The sequence below is a fragment of the Porites lutea genome, chromosome 4 (assembly GCF_958299795.1).
Source record: "Porites lutea chromosome 4, jaPorLute2.1, whole genome shotgun sequence".
NCBI lineage: Eukaryota > Metazoa > Cnidaria > Anthozoa > Scleractinia > Poritidae > Porites > Porites lutea.
Genome location: NC_133204.1, coordinates 15,357,390 through 15,373,280, shown reverse-complemented (window position 1 = coordinate 15,373,280; position 15,891 = coordinate 15,357,390). Strand labels below are relative to the sequence as shown.

General features: G+C 42.6%; 1 protein-coding gene across 1 annotated transcript; it reads left to right on the top strand.

Moving 5' to 3' along the window:
• The first annotated feature begins 7,160 nt into the window (after positions 1-7,160).
• LOC140934271 (uncharacterized) lies at positions 7,161-10,754 on the top strand. Its single transcript, XM_073383929.1, has 2 exons — positions 7,161-8,321; positions 8,382-10,754. Exons 1-2 carry the CDS (start codon positions 7,161-7,163, stop codon positions 10,752-10,754), a joined length of 3,534 nt encoding a protein of 1,177 aa, XP_073240030.1.
• Positions 10,755-15,891: the final 5,137 nt, after the last annotated feature.

Genomic DNA, 15,891 nt, shown 5'->3' with positions numbered 1-15,891 from the left:
GCTTCAGAGAAAAAGCGGTGAAATTTCGAGATTTTCGTTCGCTGACAATTCACGATGTTAAGTATAGGGTCATTTTTTGAATGGGTTAACTTTGCGTATCAAAGGTTAAAAATAAACTTTTGAACCCAAATACTACTTTTTTTTAATTGTTGTTGTCTGTAGTGTCTACTGAGGCACAGGGAAAGGGGAAACACACCAAACATGGGGTGGATACTGATAGTATGAGGAGGCTAATTTATAGAACAATTTTCTCTATGCTTACATTTCAAATTTTACCTAAAGCAGTTCCATTAGAAGAAAATAATAACAGCCGTCAACATGATAACGAAACGCTTATTTGTTTCTGTATGTATAGGTTATGGTTAAGACTTCAATGAATGCAGATGGCAAAGTTTTCGACTTATGTGAGATCCTGAACGGCTTGACACTTCACTTTGCCCAGTTCAAACAGATGTGTATACCTGCTGGATGTGATCACTAGAAGAACTGGAGAGGAATTGGAATTCACAAGGCATGTGATATGGCTGCAGGAGATAGGGATGTTTTAGACGCACTGATAAGCAAAGGAGCAGATGATGAGTACTGTGAGAATTTTAAAATGGCTCTTGCAGTCATCAAACATCAGACAGTGTTCAATTTGAAATCCTGTTCCACTCGTCTACTTGATAAATGGGAATCTGACTCATCCATTGGAATCCAGCACCTCTGTGGATTGTATCCTTGTTCAGTTTGTGCGCAAATGGAAATGTTTTTATCATAATTGTCTTATACCACATGCAATTCTTATTAAGTTTAATGGGTTTTTCAGGTGTTTAGTACATGTTTTAAATGTCACAATAATACAATGTATTTGTTCACAATGATAGAAAGTTCTACTTACTAGCGTAGTGTAGAAATCTGGATGATTCTTCAGCTGTGGAACTGGCGGTGGGGAATGTCAACACCGAAACTCATAAGGTCAACAACTTTCCTCTTGTAAAAGCAAAGGAAATATTTGCTGCCAAATAGGATGTTTATGTTTTCTCATAGTACTCTTTCTCAGTTGTTTAGTACTTTGCTGTATGCATAATCACCTCTATGTTTATACCAAGGGTAAGCAATTCGGCAATTAATAGTACCCCCCTTCCTTGTGAAGTCGTGCATGTGATTAGACTAACACATCCATTCACTACTCCTACTCTTTGATGCACGAGACTTTTGTCACCGCCTTACTCCTTTCTGTGTTTTAAGGTAAGAATATGGCTTAATAGCCACTAGTCTCTATCCATTCCGACGGTTATTTAATATTGCTTGCCCCCTTAGTTTTGTCGCGAATACTTTCTTCATTCAATCTTTTATCCTGTCCCACGTGTCGCCACGATCGATTGTCATGACTTTGTTTTCCCCCCTTGTTCTCGTTATGGCAGTTAATCTTCCCAAGGTCCATATTTTGGGCCATTCTTTTGATAAGCACTTGTCTCGGGACATTAGCAGGGGTTCTAACGGCAGAACGGATTTTTATTTTGGCCTCCAGGGCTGTCTTTCAGTACATTTCTACGGCGTGAGTGGACGTACCGTTGACAAACTTCATGCTTTCAATCTTGGTGTAATCCATTTCTCTGCCCCTGAAATTGTTATCCTGGAGATCGGCACTAATGACCTCGCTAATTTGCCGCCAGAAGTGATAGGTTCGGCGCTGGATGATCTAATTCAGTTGCTTTTATCTAGTTTTCCTGTGCATGTGGTTGGTTGGTGTTATGTCATACCTCGTGGTCTCTCGCATCCTGGCTCGGCGCTCTTCAGGCAGGGAGCTGAAATACTGAACAATTATGTTAGTGTGGTACTCGATTCTACCCCCAATGTTTTTTGTTGGCACCACAGAGTTTTTAATCATCCAGCTAAGGATTATTATTTACCAGATGGTGTTCATTTGAACTCTGCTGGCCAGTATCATTTGTATCGTAGCTCTCGTAGGGCCATTTTGAAAGCTTTGTCCTACCTTTAATGTTTAATAAAGCGTGGGGTTTTTGTTTTTCGCTAACTTTACCCGGAGTTTCATCCTCATGAAATTTGATCAAAAAGTAGTTCATAGTTTGTTCACCGGGTGTATCCCTTGCCTGATGCGGACGTTGACCTTGTCCTCAAATCACGCATTGTACTCTCTAAGTAGCCGAAGATTATCCTCCAAGTTTATTTTATATACAAGGTGTACTCCTTGCAGTTTGTCTTTTTCTGTTGGACATTGTACTCGTTCCATGTGGTGTATTCCACATTACAGAAGGTTATCTTCTTGTTTTTTATATGTAGGGTGTATTCTTTGCAGTTTGTATTTCTGCTGGAGTTTGTCCTCAGACCATGTGGTGTACTCCATGTTACAGAGGGATATCCTCTTGTTCGAATTTGTGCGGGCAGTTTATAATTAGGCTTTTAGCATCAACTTTATCATTGACAGGTTTTCCTTGCCCTATTTATTTCATGATTTTATTTGTGCGTGTCGTATCATCTTGTTTTTAGGCCATGTCTCGTTGGGATTCTTTTCTCGAATGGATACTACTTTTCTGGAACGCTTTGATTCTGCCATCTTTCTTTTGCTCCCTGTAATTTTAGTACTACTCAGAGATGTCGATTCAACGTTCTCCTCGCGCCTGTGCTCCATCCAACCTAGCTGTACAAGCTGCAGCCAGTGGTCAGCCTTCCAGAATGCAGTTGCACAGCGGTGGACCATCATCTGTTTCTTCCCTTGCAGTCCTTCCGCGAGGGTACAGGAGATTCCCACAAGCATAAACGAGACACTGGCAAGTGTACAGGAGATTCCCCTGACCGCTGAAATCATCGACACCACTGTTTAGCGTGTCATGGATGCTGTAACCCAGCATGCGGCCAGTAGTTCTAGCACTGACAATGCGCAGTCTTTGGTAGTTTCAGCCTCCAGTCAGCTAACTACCAGTTCCGCGACCCCAGGTTTAGGTCCTCCCGCCACTCTGCTCGAGGTCCCCGCTGGGGCCCCACACAGTACAACACTCCAAGCTCAAGTTTCTGGCCCAGCTACCTCAGCTCCACCAGCACCAGGTCCATCAACGTCATCCTCATTTGCTGAAGCTGTTGTGAACACTTTTCTGGCCATCGCACAGGCTAGCATTGCAGGTATGCCCAGCACTCCCAAGTGTTTGTTAACCTCGCCAAGTTTGCCAGTTGATGCTCGAGTGTCAGAAAAGATACCGGGGAAGATTTGGAACAGTGAATATTTCGATTTTAGCTGATTACTATCTAACCCAGTAGCGGAAGACTGTTATTAATTCACGGTAAAGGGTGTAGAGGGCAACTCGGCAGCACCAGCCATATGCCTTCAGCCGCAGCCAAATTCAAAAAAGGCTTAATACTAGATACATGGTTTAACTGTTTTCATATTTTCGTGGGCATTTATTGCCAAAAGTGCCCCACTGAGGCCTCTGCCCTCATGAAGTACGGGGAGGTGGTTCAGGATTTGGCAGCCAGAGGGCACAATTGCAAGTTTTACGATGAAAACTTCCGGTTTTTGAGGCAGTCGCAACCTGCGTCCTTCCCTTGGGGAATTGTGGATGCGCTCTCAAACATCTGTCATACGCAGAGTGTCCATCTAGCCCCCATCGTCCAAGACTCATTTCGACATCCCACTGTTAGCCTACTGTTTTAAATTCAGTAAGGGTGCCGAATGCGCCAGCTGTCAGTACAAACATTTGTGTTATAAATGCGAAAGGTCTCATCCAGAAAAATCTTATCTTTTTCGTGCCCGTAGTAAAGCCTCAAAACCCCTGCCCAGGCTCCCAAACCCTCAGTCACCAGGCCACAGCCAAAATGAACTTCCCACTTAGTTTCTTTTTGTCTGGGTACACTCCTTTCATTGCAGAGCACCTTGTTTCAGGTAATAATCTCGGTTTTTCCATTCATCATGAGGGCCAACAAATCTCAAGCCATTCCCAGCATTTGATGTCTGCTTTACATAATCCAGACGTGGTGGATCTTAAAATAGAGAAGGAAGTTTTAGCCAGCCATCTGTCGGGCCCATCTGAGATGCCTTCTTTATCTCCATTCAGGGTGTCACCACCGGGTGTCATCCCAAAGAAGATACCCAGTGAGTTAAAACTCATACACCACTTGTCTTATCCTAAGGGTTCCTCGGTCAATGATGGTATTTCTCCCGAATTTTGTAGTGTCCGCTATTCAACTATCGCAGATGCCATTAGGCATATCAGAGCAGTTGGCACAGGGTGTTTTTTTTTTAGTAGAACAGACATCAAAAATGCCTTCAGAATTATTCCTGTTCACCCTACTGGTTATAATTTGCTGGGTATGAAATTGCGTGATCAATATTACTTTGATAAATGCATGCCCATGGGCTGTTCCAGTTCGTGTCACACTTTTGAGTTATTCAGCTCTACTTTGGAATGTATGGCCCAGATCAAGTTGCACAACAATCATATTATTCACCTTCTTGATGATTTATTGATAATTACTGCCTCTCATTACATATGCCAGTGACAGCTTAATCTATTTGTAGATCTGTGTGGTCACCTTGGCATTCGCATAGCACCAGAAAAAACTTGTGGTCCAGCCACTATCTTGTCATTTGCAGGAACCGCATTAGATACTATTGAGTTAGAAGCTCGCTTGCCTGCAGAAAACATTTTGAAGTACAGAGACCTCATTTCTGACTTCCTTAAGACAAAAAAGGTGACATTAAAGGAAGTCCAATCATTAACCGGTCATCTCAATTTTGCATGTTGTGTTATTCTGCCAGGCAGAGCCTTTTTGCGTAGACTTATTAATCTTACCATTGGCATCCAGTCACCATTTCATTTTATTCGACTCAAAAAGGAGGTGAAGGCTGATTTAAGAAATTGGCAGGAATATTTAGATGAATATAATGGCAAATTTTATTTCTTGGAAGATTTTGGCAATAGTTGTCATATTCTTCGCGCACGTTACACGCGGACCCAAGTGAACTGTCACGTTTTTTTGCAACTCGTTATGTAATGTTTTGTTTGTACAGTGGACCTTTGATCTAATCGATTGACATTTGAAACTAATTAATGTATATTCACATAATCTGTGCAGTTTTTCGACTGAAGCAACATTCTTCAACATCGACATCGGGGCTAGGTTATACTGTAAATAGGCACAAAGAAAATTAAAGTAATTTCAATTACAGTATACGATTCGAGGTTATTTTACATGGTGCCCAACGTGGGGCAGTGAAGTCCACTAGACGATTGAAAGCGATCCGAAAGCAACAAAAAGGTAAAGGTTGAATCATGGCAGAAGATTTGGACAATTAAAAGCGATCAGAGGAGGACATCGAGGAGTAGCAACAAAGCTGATAAGACAAGGCGAGGAAATATTGGAAAGCACATTCCTTTTAACCGAAGATTACGAGCGTCTCTTTGTTATTTATCAACAACTGGACACGAAATGGCAAACACTAAACGATTACGACCAGCAAATCCTAACTGTGTGTAATGTGACAGATATCGAGGCCGAGATCGAGAATTCTCAGCGAGCTATAGAAAAGGTTATGGCATGCAAACGAAAAATCGATTTGAAGTTGAAACAAAAATCAAGTGGTTCAGGAGACAATCACAGCGAAAGTCATTCGAGTACAAGTCAAGTTCCGGCGAGAACAAGTCAAGCGAAAGCTAAGCTACCGAAATTAACTTTGCCCAAATTTCGAGGAGAATTCACAAAACGGAACACTTTCTGGGACAGTTTTCAATCCGCCGTTCATGACAACCCCGAAATTTCTAAAGTGGATAAATTCAACTATCTCAACTCAGTGTTAGAGGGACCGGCGGCAAGAGCCATTGCTGGATTAACATTGACAGCTTCAAATTACGAGAACGCCGTGGGAATTCTTCAGGATCGCTTTGGCAAAACGCAACAGATTATCACCGCGCATATGGACGAATTGATTAAAATAGCACCATGCCACAACAACCGTCCAACAACGCTAAGATATGTTTTCGACCAGATAAGAGTTCACACACGAGGACTAGCTTCGTTAGGTGTATCTCCTGAGCAATATGGAAGCTTGTTGATCCCGATAATTATGTGTAAACTGCCTAATGAAATTCGACTACAAGTGGCTCGAAACTCAACGGATGAAGTATGGAAAATCGAAGAATTGTTACTAATGATTAACAAAGAAGTTGAAGCTTGAGAAACCAGCAAACAAGTAAAACAAGTGAAAACGACCGCAAGCCTTCTACTGGAAAACCGCCAATTCCCACCGCAAGCACGTTGTTTGCCAAGCAAAACGGCGGGAAAAATACACCCCGATGTGTTTATTGCAAGGAATTGCATTATTCTGCCTCCTGTGAAAGGGTTCAAAATCTTGTTCAACGCAAGGAAATTTTGATGAAAGAACGAAGATGTTTGAAGTGTTTGGCTCCAGGTCATATTGCTAGTTCATGCCAAAATGAGAAGGTTTGCCGCCATTGTAAACAACGCGGCCATCATCAGTCAATTTGCCCGACGCTTTCACCTTGTGACAGCAGCGAAAGGAAGAGAAACCAACCTGAAGGGGATATTACCAACACGACTACAACGAACACTGTTAGAAACAAAGGAACAGTTCTTCTCCAGACAGCGAAGGGTATTGCTTTTAATGAGGACAACTCGAAATCGTCCACGTGCGTATATTGTTTGACAATGGAAGCCAGCGAAGTTACATAACAAGCAATTTGAAGTCAAAGTTGAATTTGAAGCCTATGAAAACTGAGACACTACACTTGAACACCTTTGGAGTGAATTCATTTCAAAGGCAAAGCTGCGAACTCGTTAGACTCAGACTTTAAAATCATCTTGGCAAAGAAACCGAAATTACTGCCTTGAGTTATCCCACTATTTGCTCACCATTGCCTTCCAAGGTTAAAGTAAACTATCCTCATTTGGAGGGTCTAGCTCTAGCGGATAGTTTAGATGACAGTTGTGGAGACATTGATATCCTTATTGGATCAGACTATTATTGGGATTTGGTCAGTGGTGAAACGATTCGAGGCGATTCTGGTCCAACAGCAGTCTCTTCCAAATTTGGCTAGCTTCTTTCTGGACCCACCAACAATTCACAAAACGAACCTAATGTCGTTTCCAATTTGGTCATATCTGGACAGCCGCATTTTTCAAACGGAGCAAAGGAAAGCGGCGAGATGGCGGACATACTGAAAAGAGTCTGGGACGTTGAAAGCCTAGGAATTGTTGACACCGACTGTGAAAGCGAACTAATCAAACGAAAGGGAGAAATTAAGTTCAATGGTAGTCATTATGAAGTCGGCCTGCCTTGGAAGGGTGACTGTTTACCACAATCTAACAATTATGGGATGTGTGTAACAAGATTACGATCTTTGCATTCGAAATTAAAGAGTGAGCCGAATTTCCTGAAGGAATACGACAATATCATTCAAGAGCAAAGAAAGAACGGGATTGTCGAAATTGTGCCGAAGACCGAAGATCAAACGCCAAGGGAAGGCAACCTTAGCACGAGACGAATTTACTACTCACCACATCACGCAGTCGTGCGAAGAGATCGCGAAACGACAAAGGTTAGAATCGTGTACGATGGCTCTGCGAAGAACTGTAAGGACGAACGCTCTCTTAATGACTGTTTGGAAGTGGGAGAAAACTACATTCCTCACATCTTTAAAATGCTAACTACTTTTCGCTGGAACTTCGTCGCTCTAACCGCGGATATCAAGAAGGCGTTCTTGATGGTCGGAATCAAATCGGATGACCGAGACATGCTACGCTTTCTGTGGTTCAAAGATCCGCTTGCCGAGAAGCCAGAAATCAATGAATATCGATTTAATCGCTTAGTTTTTGGTCTGAGGCCATCCCCTTCTATCCTTGGCGAAACCATCGCGCATCATCTTAATCTCTACAAACAAAGTGAACCCGAAATGTACGAACTGCTACGCAAGTCCCTGTACGTGGACGATCTTTTAACTGGCGAAGAGAACGACGAGAACAGTTTCGTTGTTTATCAGAAATCGAAGATTATGGCTAGCGGTGGTTTCAACCTGAGAAAATGGAACTCGAATTCTCAAACACTGTTGAAATCGATTGAAACCTGCGAGAGTTCGCAAGAACAAAGGGGGTCTGTTGACCATGCTACTGCGGAAGATGATGAGTCGTACGCTAAATCATCAATCACCCCCGGAAATTCTGAAACGAAGAACGACACAGTGGTTCAGGTTCTTGGAATGAACTGGGACACTGTCGAAGACAATTTTTTCTTCAACTTCACTGATTTGTGCGATTATGGAATGTCACTTCTGGCGACCAAGCGTTCTGTTTTGAAGTTGTCAGCAATGGTATTTGACCCGATGGGATTTCTCACTCCGTGCACTGTGGAAATGAAAATTCTATTTTAGGAACTCTGTCTCGACAAGATCGACTGGGATAGCAATCTACCAAAACATCTTCTTGGAACTTGGAATTCATTACTGAACAAATTGAAGTGTTTGAACAATGTCAAAATACCCCGCTGTTATTTCCGATCAAGGCCTGTGCAATTCGAACTTCATGGATTTAGCGACGCCTCTAACCGTGCTTACGCAGGAGTTGTTTACATCCGATCACTGTATGAAGATGGTGGAGTCGATGTTCGTCTAGTTACCTCGAAAACAAGAGTTGCGCCGCTAAAAAGACAGACGATTCCACGCCTCGAATTGTTAGGTGCTCTCATTCTCGCCCGACTCATAAACAGCCTTGATTTGACCGAAGGTAATGTCAAGACCTTTTACTGGACTGATTTGACGACAGCTTTATGTTGGATCAGAAACGAAAAGCCCTGGAAACAACACGTACAGCATCGAGTGGACGAAATTCGAGGGTTAACTTCAAAGAACGACTGGCGTCATTGTGCGGGGAAACAAAACCCAGGGGACTTGCTGTCAAGGGGTACAAGTGCTAAGGACCTTACGAACAATGCAATCTGGTGGAACGGACCTGAATTTCTATACCAGCCGGAGACGGAATGGCCAACAAACGAGTCGACCCATTTTGGAGATGAAGAAGCGCTTAAAGAAGCTGCAAAGAATGCAGTTAATATCACTCATTCCTTGGTGAACAGTACAGCGAACGAACTGACTACCCCAAAGGTTGACAATTTAATTGACATCAAGCGATTTTGCGATCTGACGAAATTGCTTCGCGTGACCGCCCTCGTCGTTAAATTTGTAAACAAGCTGAAGAGCACAGTGCCAACCAATTCAAGTTCTGGTAGTGGAACTGAAAATCTTACTGCCCTAGAGTTAACTAATGCTGAGGAACTTTGGATTAAGGCAGTGCAAGCGTCCTCATTTAACGAAGAAATCAAGTTTCTACGCAATCACAGGCAAAACAAGGCTGTGCCGCCGACTTATGTCTCACAATTTGGATTATTTCTCGAAAATGGTATTGTTAAATGCAAGGGTCGAATAAACAATGCCGAATTACTGGGGAGCGCAAGAAATCCAATTCTTTTGCCAGCTAAGCACGATTTTGTTCCACTGGTTATCAAGAAAGTACATGCATCAGTGAAACACTGCAGATTGAGAGACATTCTCACTACGATAAGAGAGCGATTTTGGATCTTGAGAGGTCGCGAAGCAGTAAAGCGAGTGATCAAAAATTGCGTGATTTGTTTGCGAATCAATGGAATGCCATGCAAGTCTCAGTCAACTCCTGATCTTCCGAGTGAACGAGTGTCTGAAGATCCACCCTTCACGCATGTTGGATTGGATTTCGCGGGACCACTAAATATTGTCAATGGACACGCGAATGGATCAAGCAAAGTTTACGTGTGTTTGTTTACATGTGCGTCGACCAGGGCTATACACTTAGAGCTATGTAAAAGTCTCGACGTTCAAGATTTTCTGTTGGCCTTCAGACGATTTGCTAGTCGACGAGGACTCCCTGCGACTATTACATCAGACAACGCAAAAACTTTCAAATCTTCGAGTAAGGAGATCAGAAGGATCACAAGATCCAACGAAGTGTTGCATTACTTCGTTAATCAAAGAATCTCCTGGAACTTCATCATTGAAAGGGCTCCCTGGTGGGGAGGTTTCTGGGAGCGCTTAGACCGAAGTGTCAAGACACCTCTGAAGAAGGTGCTCGGTCAAGCAACTCTGAATTTTGAACAATTGCGAACTTTAATGGTGGAGATCGAGTCAGCGATCAATGCAAGGCCGATCACCTCCGTGTACAACAACATGAATTCAATCTCTTATCCGTTGACGCCTTCAGATCTTGTTTATGGGCGACGTGTCACATTAACACCAAACAGCGCGCATCACGAGATTATCAGTACTCACCAGTCGTTGACAAGGAGAGCTCGCCATCACAAGAATTTACTACAGCAAGTTACAAAACAGTGGAGAAAGGAATATCTCACTAGTTTACGTGAACAGTCAAATGCGAGAAACAAAGGAAATGCCGTTCAAGAAATCTCAGTTGGAGATATTGTGTTGCTCAAAAACGATTCAACGAATAGAATTCACTGGAAGATTGCAAGAGTTGACGAACTTATTCCTGGAGCTGATGGAAAAGTTTGTGCTGCGATCGTCAAAGTTGGAAACAGCGACAAGCGACCAACCTATTTTCGGAGGGTCATACAACATTTGATTCCAGTCGAGGTCAAGTCAAGTACAAACAGTGAAGACACGAGGCCTATTGCCGATGTTTCAAATCAAGCTGTGCGACCTCGACGTACTGCGGCTGTGATAGGGGAGATCAGCCGTCAACAAATGAACATTGTATAGTCTATTGTAAATATATTTTTGATAAATCTGGACATTGAAAGTTTCTCACGGCGTGAATAAACTTTTGGGAGTGTCATATTCTTCGCGCACGTTACACGCGGACCCAAGTGACCTGTCACGTTTTTTTGCGACTCGTTATGTAATGTTTTGTTTGTACAGTGGACCTTTGATCTAATCGATTGACATTTGAAACTAATTAATGTATATTCACATAATCTGTGCAGTTTTTCGACTGAAGCAACATTCTTCAACATCGACATCGGGGCTAGGTTATACTGTAAATAGGCACAAAGAAAATTAAAGCAATTTCAATTACAGTATACGATTCGAAGTTATTTTACAATAGTTTACATAATACCATGAGAATACTCACCAACCTCAGGAGCTTTGCAGTTGCCATCTTGGAAATTTTTATTCCATAATGCATAGCGATTGTAGTGCGTACACCACCTTGGGCAACCCCACAACACTGCTTTCATTGCAGGTGAGTCAACCACTGTTAGAGAGTGCCCTGTGCTAGGTCAAGCTGCAAACAAATAACTTGTTAACTACATAGTTCGTTTCTCTGCCTTACTTTTCGGTCTGATTTCCTTCTCAGGAGTCAACTGCTGGTGCCTCCAAAGGGGGTTGTCTAATACGTTTGATTGCTCTGTCCCTGGATGCGGTATATTGGAGCTGCTTTGCAGTTGACTTTTTCCCTTTTCCATGGCATAAAACTGCGCCTTTCACAGGTGAGAAAGGGGACTATATTGGTCACTTTAGTGATTAAATCCTTAAAATTAGTCACCAAATTGGCGACTAAAACAATTCAAGACAACTTTCCTAAGGAACTTAAGAATTGCCAAAAACACATAAGGTTAATGTGTGGCTGTGACCACAGGGCATTAAAACTTTCTTCAGTTTGCTTTCAAAGAAACAGCATGGCCCTTTATAGAGTCATAAAACAACAGCTAGTAGCTCTGATGACAGCCAACAAGAATGCCAAGATATCAGGTCTCTGGACCCAGATCTTAAGTACACGCTTTTGGATAGCTACACAAGTCTTACGAAAATGTCACCAGTTATCAAGTGAAGCAAGCAAGAAAACTTGCCAAACCGCATGGTCCAGGAAACGTACCAAAAAAGGAATCTACATATCGTGTGCGAATTGATATGGTTAAGGTTGATCAGTTTACCAATGAGACCATATTTTTACCAAGATGTGGCCTATGGCAGTCGAAAGTTGTCACTGGACACTGGAGAGAAAATCTCCAGATCTACCATGGTTCAGCATTACCAGTTCCACTCATTTGAATCGCTCTACTCTTATTAAAATCTTAGAAGTGAGAGAGGCATCTCAACATCAGTGAGGAAAATAAGCAAATCCATAATTTTGAGTTTTATCATTGCTTTCTGACGCGATAGCTATTAGCACTAATGATACCGCACAACCTTCAAGACAATTCGCTTTTTTTCTTCATTAGCCGTCAGAGGTTACAAACAGGTAATCAAAATTTATCTAAGAAAATCAGTAATAAATGCGTAAATAAATGAATAATTAAGTGATCCAATAAACTGCGAAATCTATTACTCCCTTTTGAGGTAGATCGCTCTGTAAAAGTTGCAACAAAAATATGTGGGGATCCTGGACTTGGCTGAAGCAAATATCTGAGCAGAACCAAGACTGATACAGGGAAAAATTCAGGGTGAAGTTGAGTTCCAAGAAAAAGTCAATGGAATGGCCTTCCTTCTCATCATGTGATCACGCTGCTTAGGCATTCCTCAACAGCCAGATCAATGTGACCTTAGTCTAAGAGAACTCCCGATTAAACTAGTCTATTTACATCACTACAAAGTCGTGCTCTTACTTGTTACATGGTGTCAGAATGCCCGATCCGCCCACAGAAACGTCTGGAGGTCAATGAGCTGAACGAATAACACAGTTAAAGCCCCCTGGAGGATTGGATTTCGACTTGACTGATCTCTCGCACATGTGAAAGACATGGAGCGAAGAAATCCAACTTTACATGGACCTAGTAATGGAAGGGCGGGACGAGAAACTAAAGGTAAAGATATTCCTTTACATTATTGGGAGCAAGGGTCGAGAAATATATGAAACCTTGCACTTTGAGAAGGCCAGAGATGAATGAACATTGCAAGATGTTATGAACGCTTTTGAGGAACATTGCAATCTGAAAAAGAATGAAACGGTAGAGATATAAATTCTTTACGAGAATTCAGGAAGAAGGCGAATCGATAGAGAAATTTGTGACGGATTTAAAGTTATTGGCTGCAACATGCAATTTTGGAACACTTCACGATTCACTAATTTGCAACAGAATTATTTTTGGAATTCGTAATTCGACACTATGCGAAGAGCTGCTTAAAGTGGTTGACCTTAATCTTGACAAATGTTTACATGCGTGTTGCGTGAGCGAACTCTCAAAGGAGCGAAATAAAGCTATTGAAGCTACTGAATCAATAAATGCCGTTCAAAAGCCAAAGCATGAAAGTAAGCCAAAGAAAAATTGCAAGATAAAAAGCACTTATTGTGGAACAAAACACGAAAGGAGAAAATGTCCGGCATATGGCAAAGAATGCACCATCTGTCACAAGCTCAATCATCATGCCTCTGTTTGCAAAACCAAACAAACGGGTTCAACTTCGCACCTTAAATATGTTGATGACAATGATGAAGATCTTTCAGACTATGATGACATTTTAACAGTTGATTTGGAGCCCGCTTCGGAAGTAAACTCAATTGTGGCAAGTAAATTTCCGAAACGCCTGTATGCAACAATTGATGTCGGAAAGAAACCAGTTCGTTTTCAACTTGACAGTGGTGCATCATGCAATGTAACCTCAGAAGAAACACTCAATAACTGTTTGGGTCCGGTGAAACTTGAGCAAACTAAACGAGTACTATCAATGTATAATCAGACAACGCTAAAACAATTAGGTCGATGTACGTTGGAGCTGCATAACTGCAAGACTGACAAGTCATATTGCACAGAATTTATGGTTCTTAAAAAGCAGTGCACACCCATGCTTGGAAGTGAAACAATCCAGCAAACGGATCTGATACAAGTGCGGTTTGAAAACATCCTTTCCCTAATGGCTAGTCCCCATAAAGAGCCTTTGACAAAAGAGAAGCTTGCCGATCAGTTTCCAGATGTATTTCAAGGCACTGGAAAGCTAAGCTAGCCATATCACCTCCAAATAGATCCTAGTGCTAAACTAGTGGTCCACCCACCAAGAAAAGTGCCACTAGCTCTTAAAACAGCACTCGAGGAAGAACTAGACCGACTAGAGTCTCTTCAAATTCTAACCCCTGTACCAGAACCAATGCCCTGGGTGTCAAGTATGGTCATCGTTAAGGAGTCAAATGGTAACATTATAGTCTGCCTGGATCCAAAGGATCTAAAAAAAGTGTTGTAGCGCAGTCGTTACCCCATGCCTACAATCGATGACATCTTACCAGAACTTAGCCGAGCCAAAGTGTTAAGTGTGTTTGATGTAAAAATGGGTTTTGGCACGTTGAGTTAGATGAGGAAAGTTCAAAGCTCACATGCTTCAACACCCCCTTTGGACGCTATCGGTGGTTGAGAATGCCCTTTGGTCTTACTCCAGCACCTGAAGAATTCCGAAGGAGACAGCATCAAGTGCTAGAAGGACTCCCAGGTGTCTTGACTATACCTGATGACATCCTATTGTATGGAGAAGGTGATACTTACGAAGAAGCAAGCAGAGATCATGATGCAAAGCTCCACAAGCTAATGATGCATTGTAGAGAGCTAAACGTAAAGCTCAACAAAGACAAGATGAAGCTCCGCCTGGATCAGGTCCCCTACAATGGACACCTGCTGACAAGCCAAGGACTGAAGCCAGACCCTGAAAAAGTGAAAGCTATTATTGAAATGCCCAAGCCCAAAGACGTAGCCGGAGTGAGGAGATTCATTGGCTTCGTGAATTACCTGAGTAAATTCATGCCAAGACTGAGTGAAGTCTGTGAACTTCTTCGACGCCTCACTATGAAAGATGTTGAGTGGCACTGGACAGAGCATCAAGAACAAGCTTTTAACAAACTGAAGCAGCTGGTAACAGAAGCACCAGTCCTAAAGTACTCTGAGCCTAAGGAAGAGCTTACACTTCAGAGAGATGCGTCCGATACAGATTTAGGAGCAGTCCTAACTCAGAATGGACAGCCCATAGCATTTGCCAGCAGAGCCTTGTCCGATGCCGAGACAAGGTATGCGCAAATTGAGAAAGAGTTATTGCCAGTGGTTTTTGGGCTCGAGAAGTTTCACCAGTACACATATGGCCGCCAAGTCACTGTCCAATCAGATCACAAGCCCATAGAGGTTATTGTAAAGAAGCCAGTGTACAAGGCCCCTAAGCGTCTTCAACACCTACTATTGAGATTGTTGGGGTATGATGTTAACCTGCTATATTGGAGAGGCAGCCAGATGGAGTTGGCAGACACTTTGAGCCGGGCCTATCTACCAGAAGTAAACCTGACATCAGTTCAGAAAGAAGTTGAGGCTGTAAATATGGCACAAGATCTCCCAGTATCAACAGCCCGAGTGGATGACATTCGCAAACACATGGAAGAAGATCATGAACTGCAAGAACTTATCAAAGTTATCTTGACCGGATGGCCTGAAGATAAATCTCAAGTCCCTAATTCAGCAGTCCCATATTACAATGTGCGCAATGAACTAGCCGTTCAGAATGGTGTGATTTTTCAAGGCGAAAGAGTGGTAACACCTAAGTCTCTCCGCAGCGACATGCTACAGCGCATTCATACCTCACACCTTGGTATTGACGGTTGTCAGCAGCGAGCCAGAGAGTGTCTGTACTGGCCAAGAATGAGCAGTGAGGTCAAAGATTATGTACAGCAGTGTGACGTGTGTCCGTCCACAGATTCAATGCAGCAGAAAGAACCACTACAGCCCCACGATGTACCATCACGACCATGGGCCAAGGTAGCTGTAGATCTGTTCCATCTCAATGGTCAGCAATACCTGGTCATTGTTGACTACTTCTCGGGGTTCTGGGAGGTAGAACCCTTACAATCAACCTTGTCGAGCTATGTTATCAAGAAAATGAAGATGCACTTTGCTCAGTACGGCATCCCCAACATGGTTGTCTCAGATAA

Excerpts from the sequence above, each read along its gene's own strand:
- LOC140934271 (XM_073383929.1), top strand. The coding sequence starts at position 7,161 with ATGGCGGACATACTGAAAAGAGTCTGGGACGTTGAAAGCCTAGGAATT. Across the intron at positions 8,322-8,381 it reads TTTTGAAGTTGTCAGCAATG|GAACTCTGTCTCGACAAGAT; the intron begins GTATTTGACCCG and ends ATTCTATTTTAG.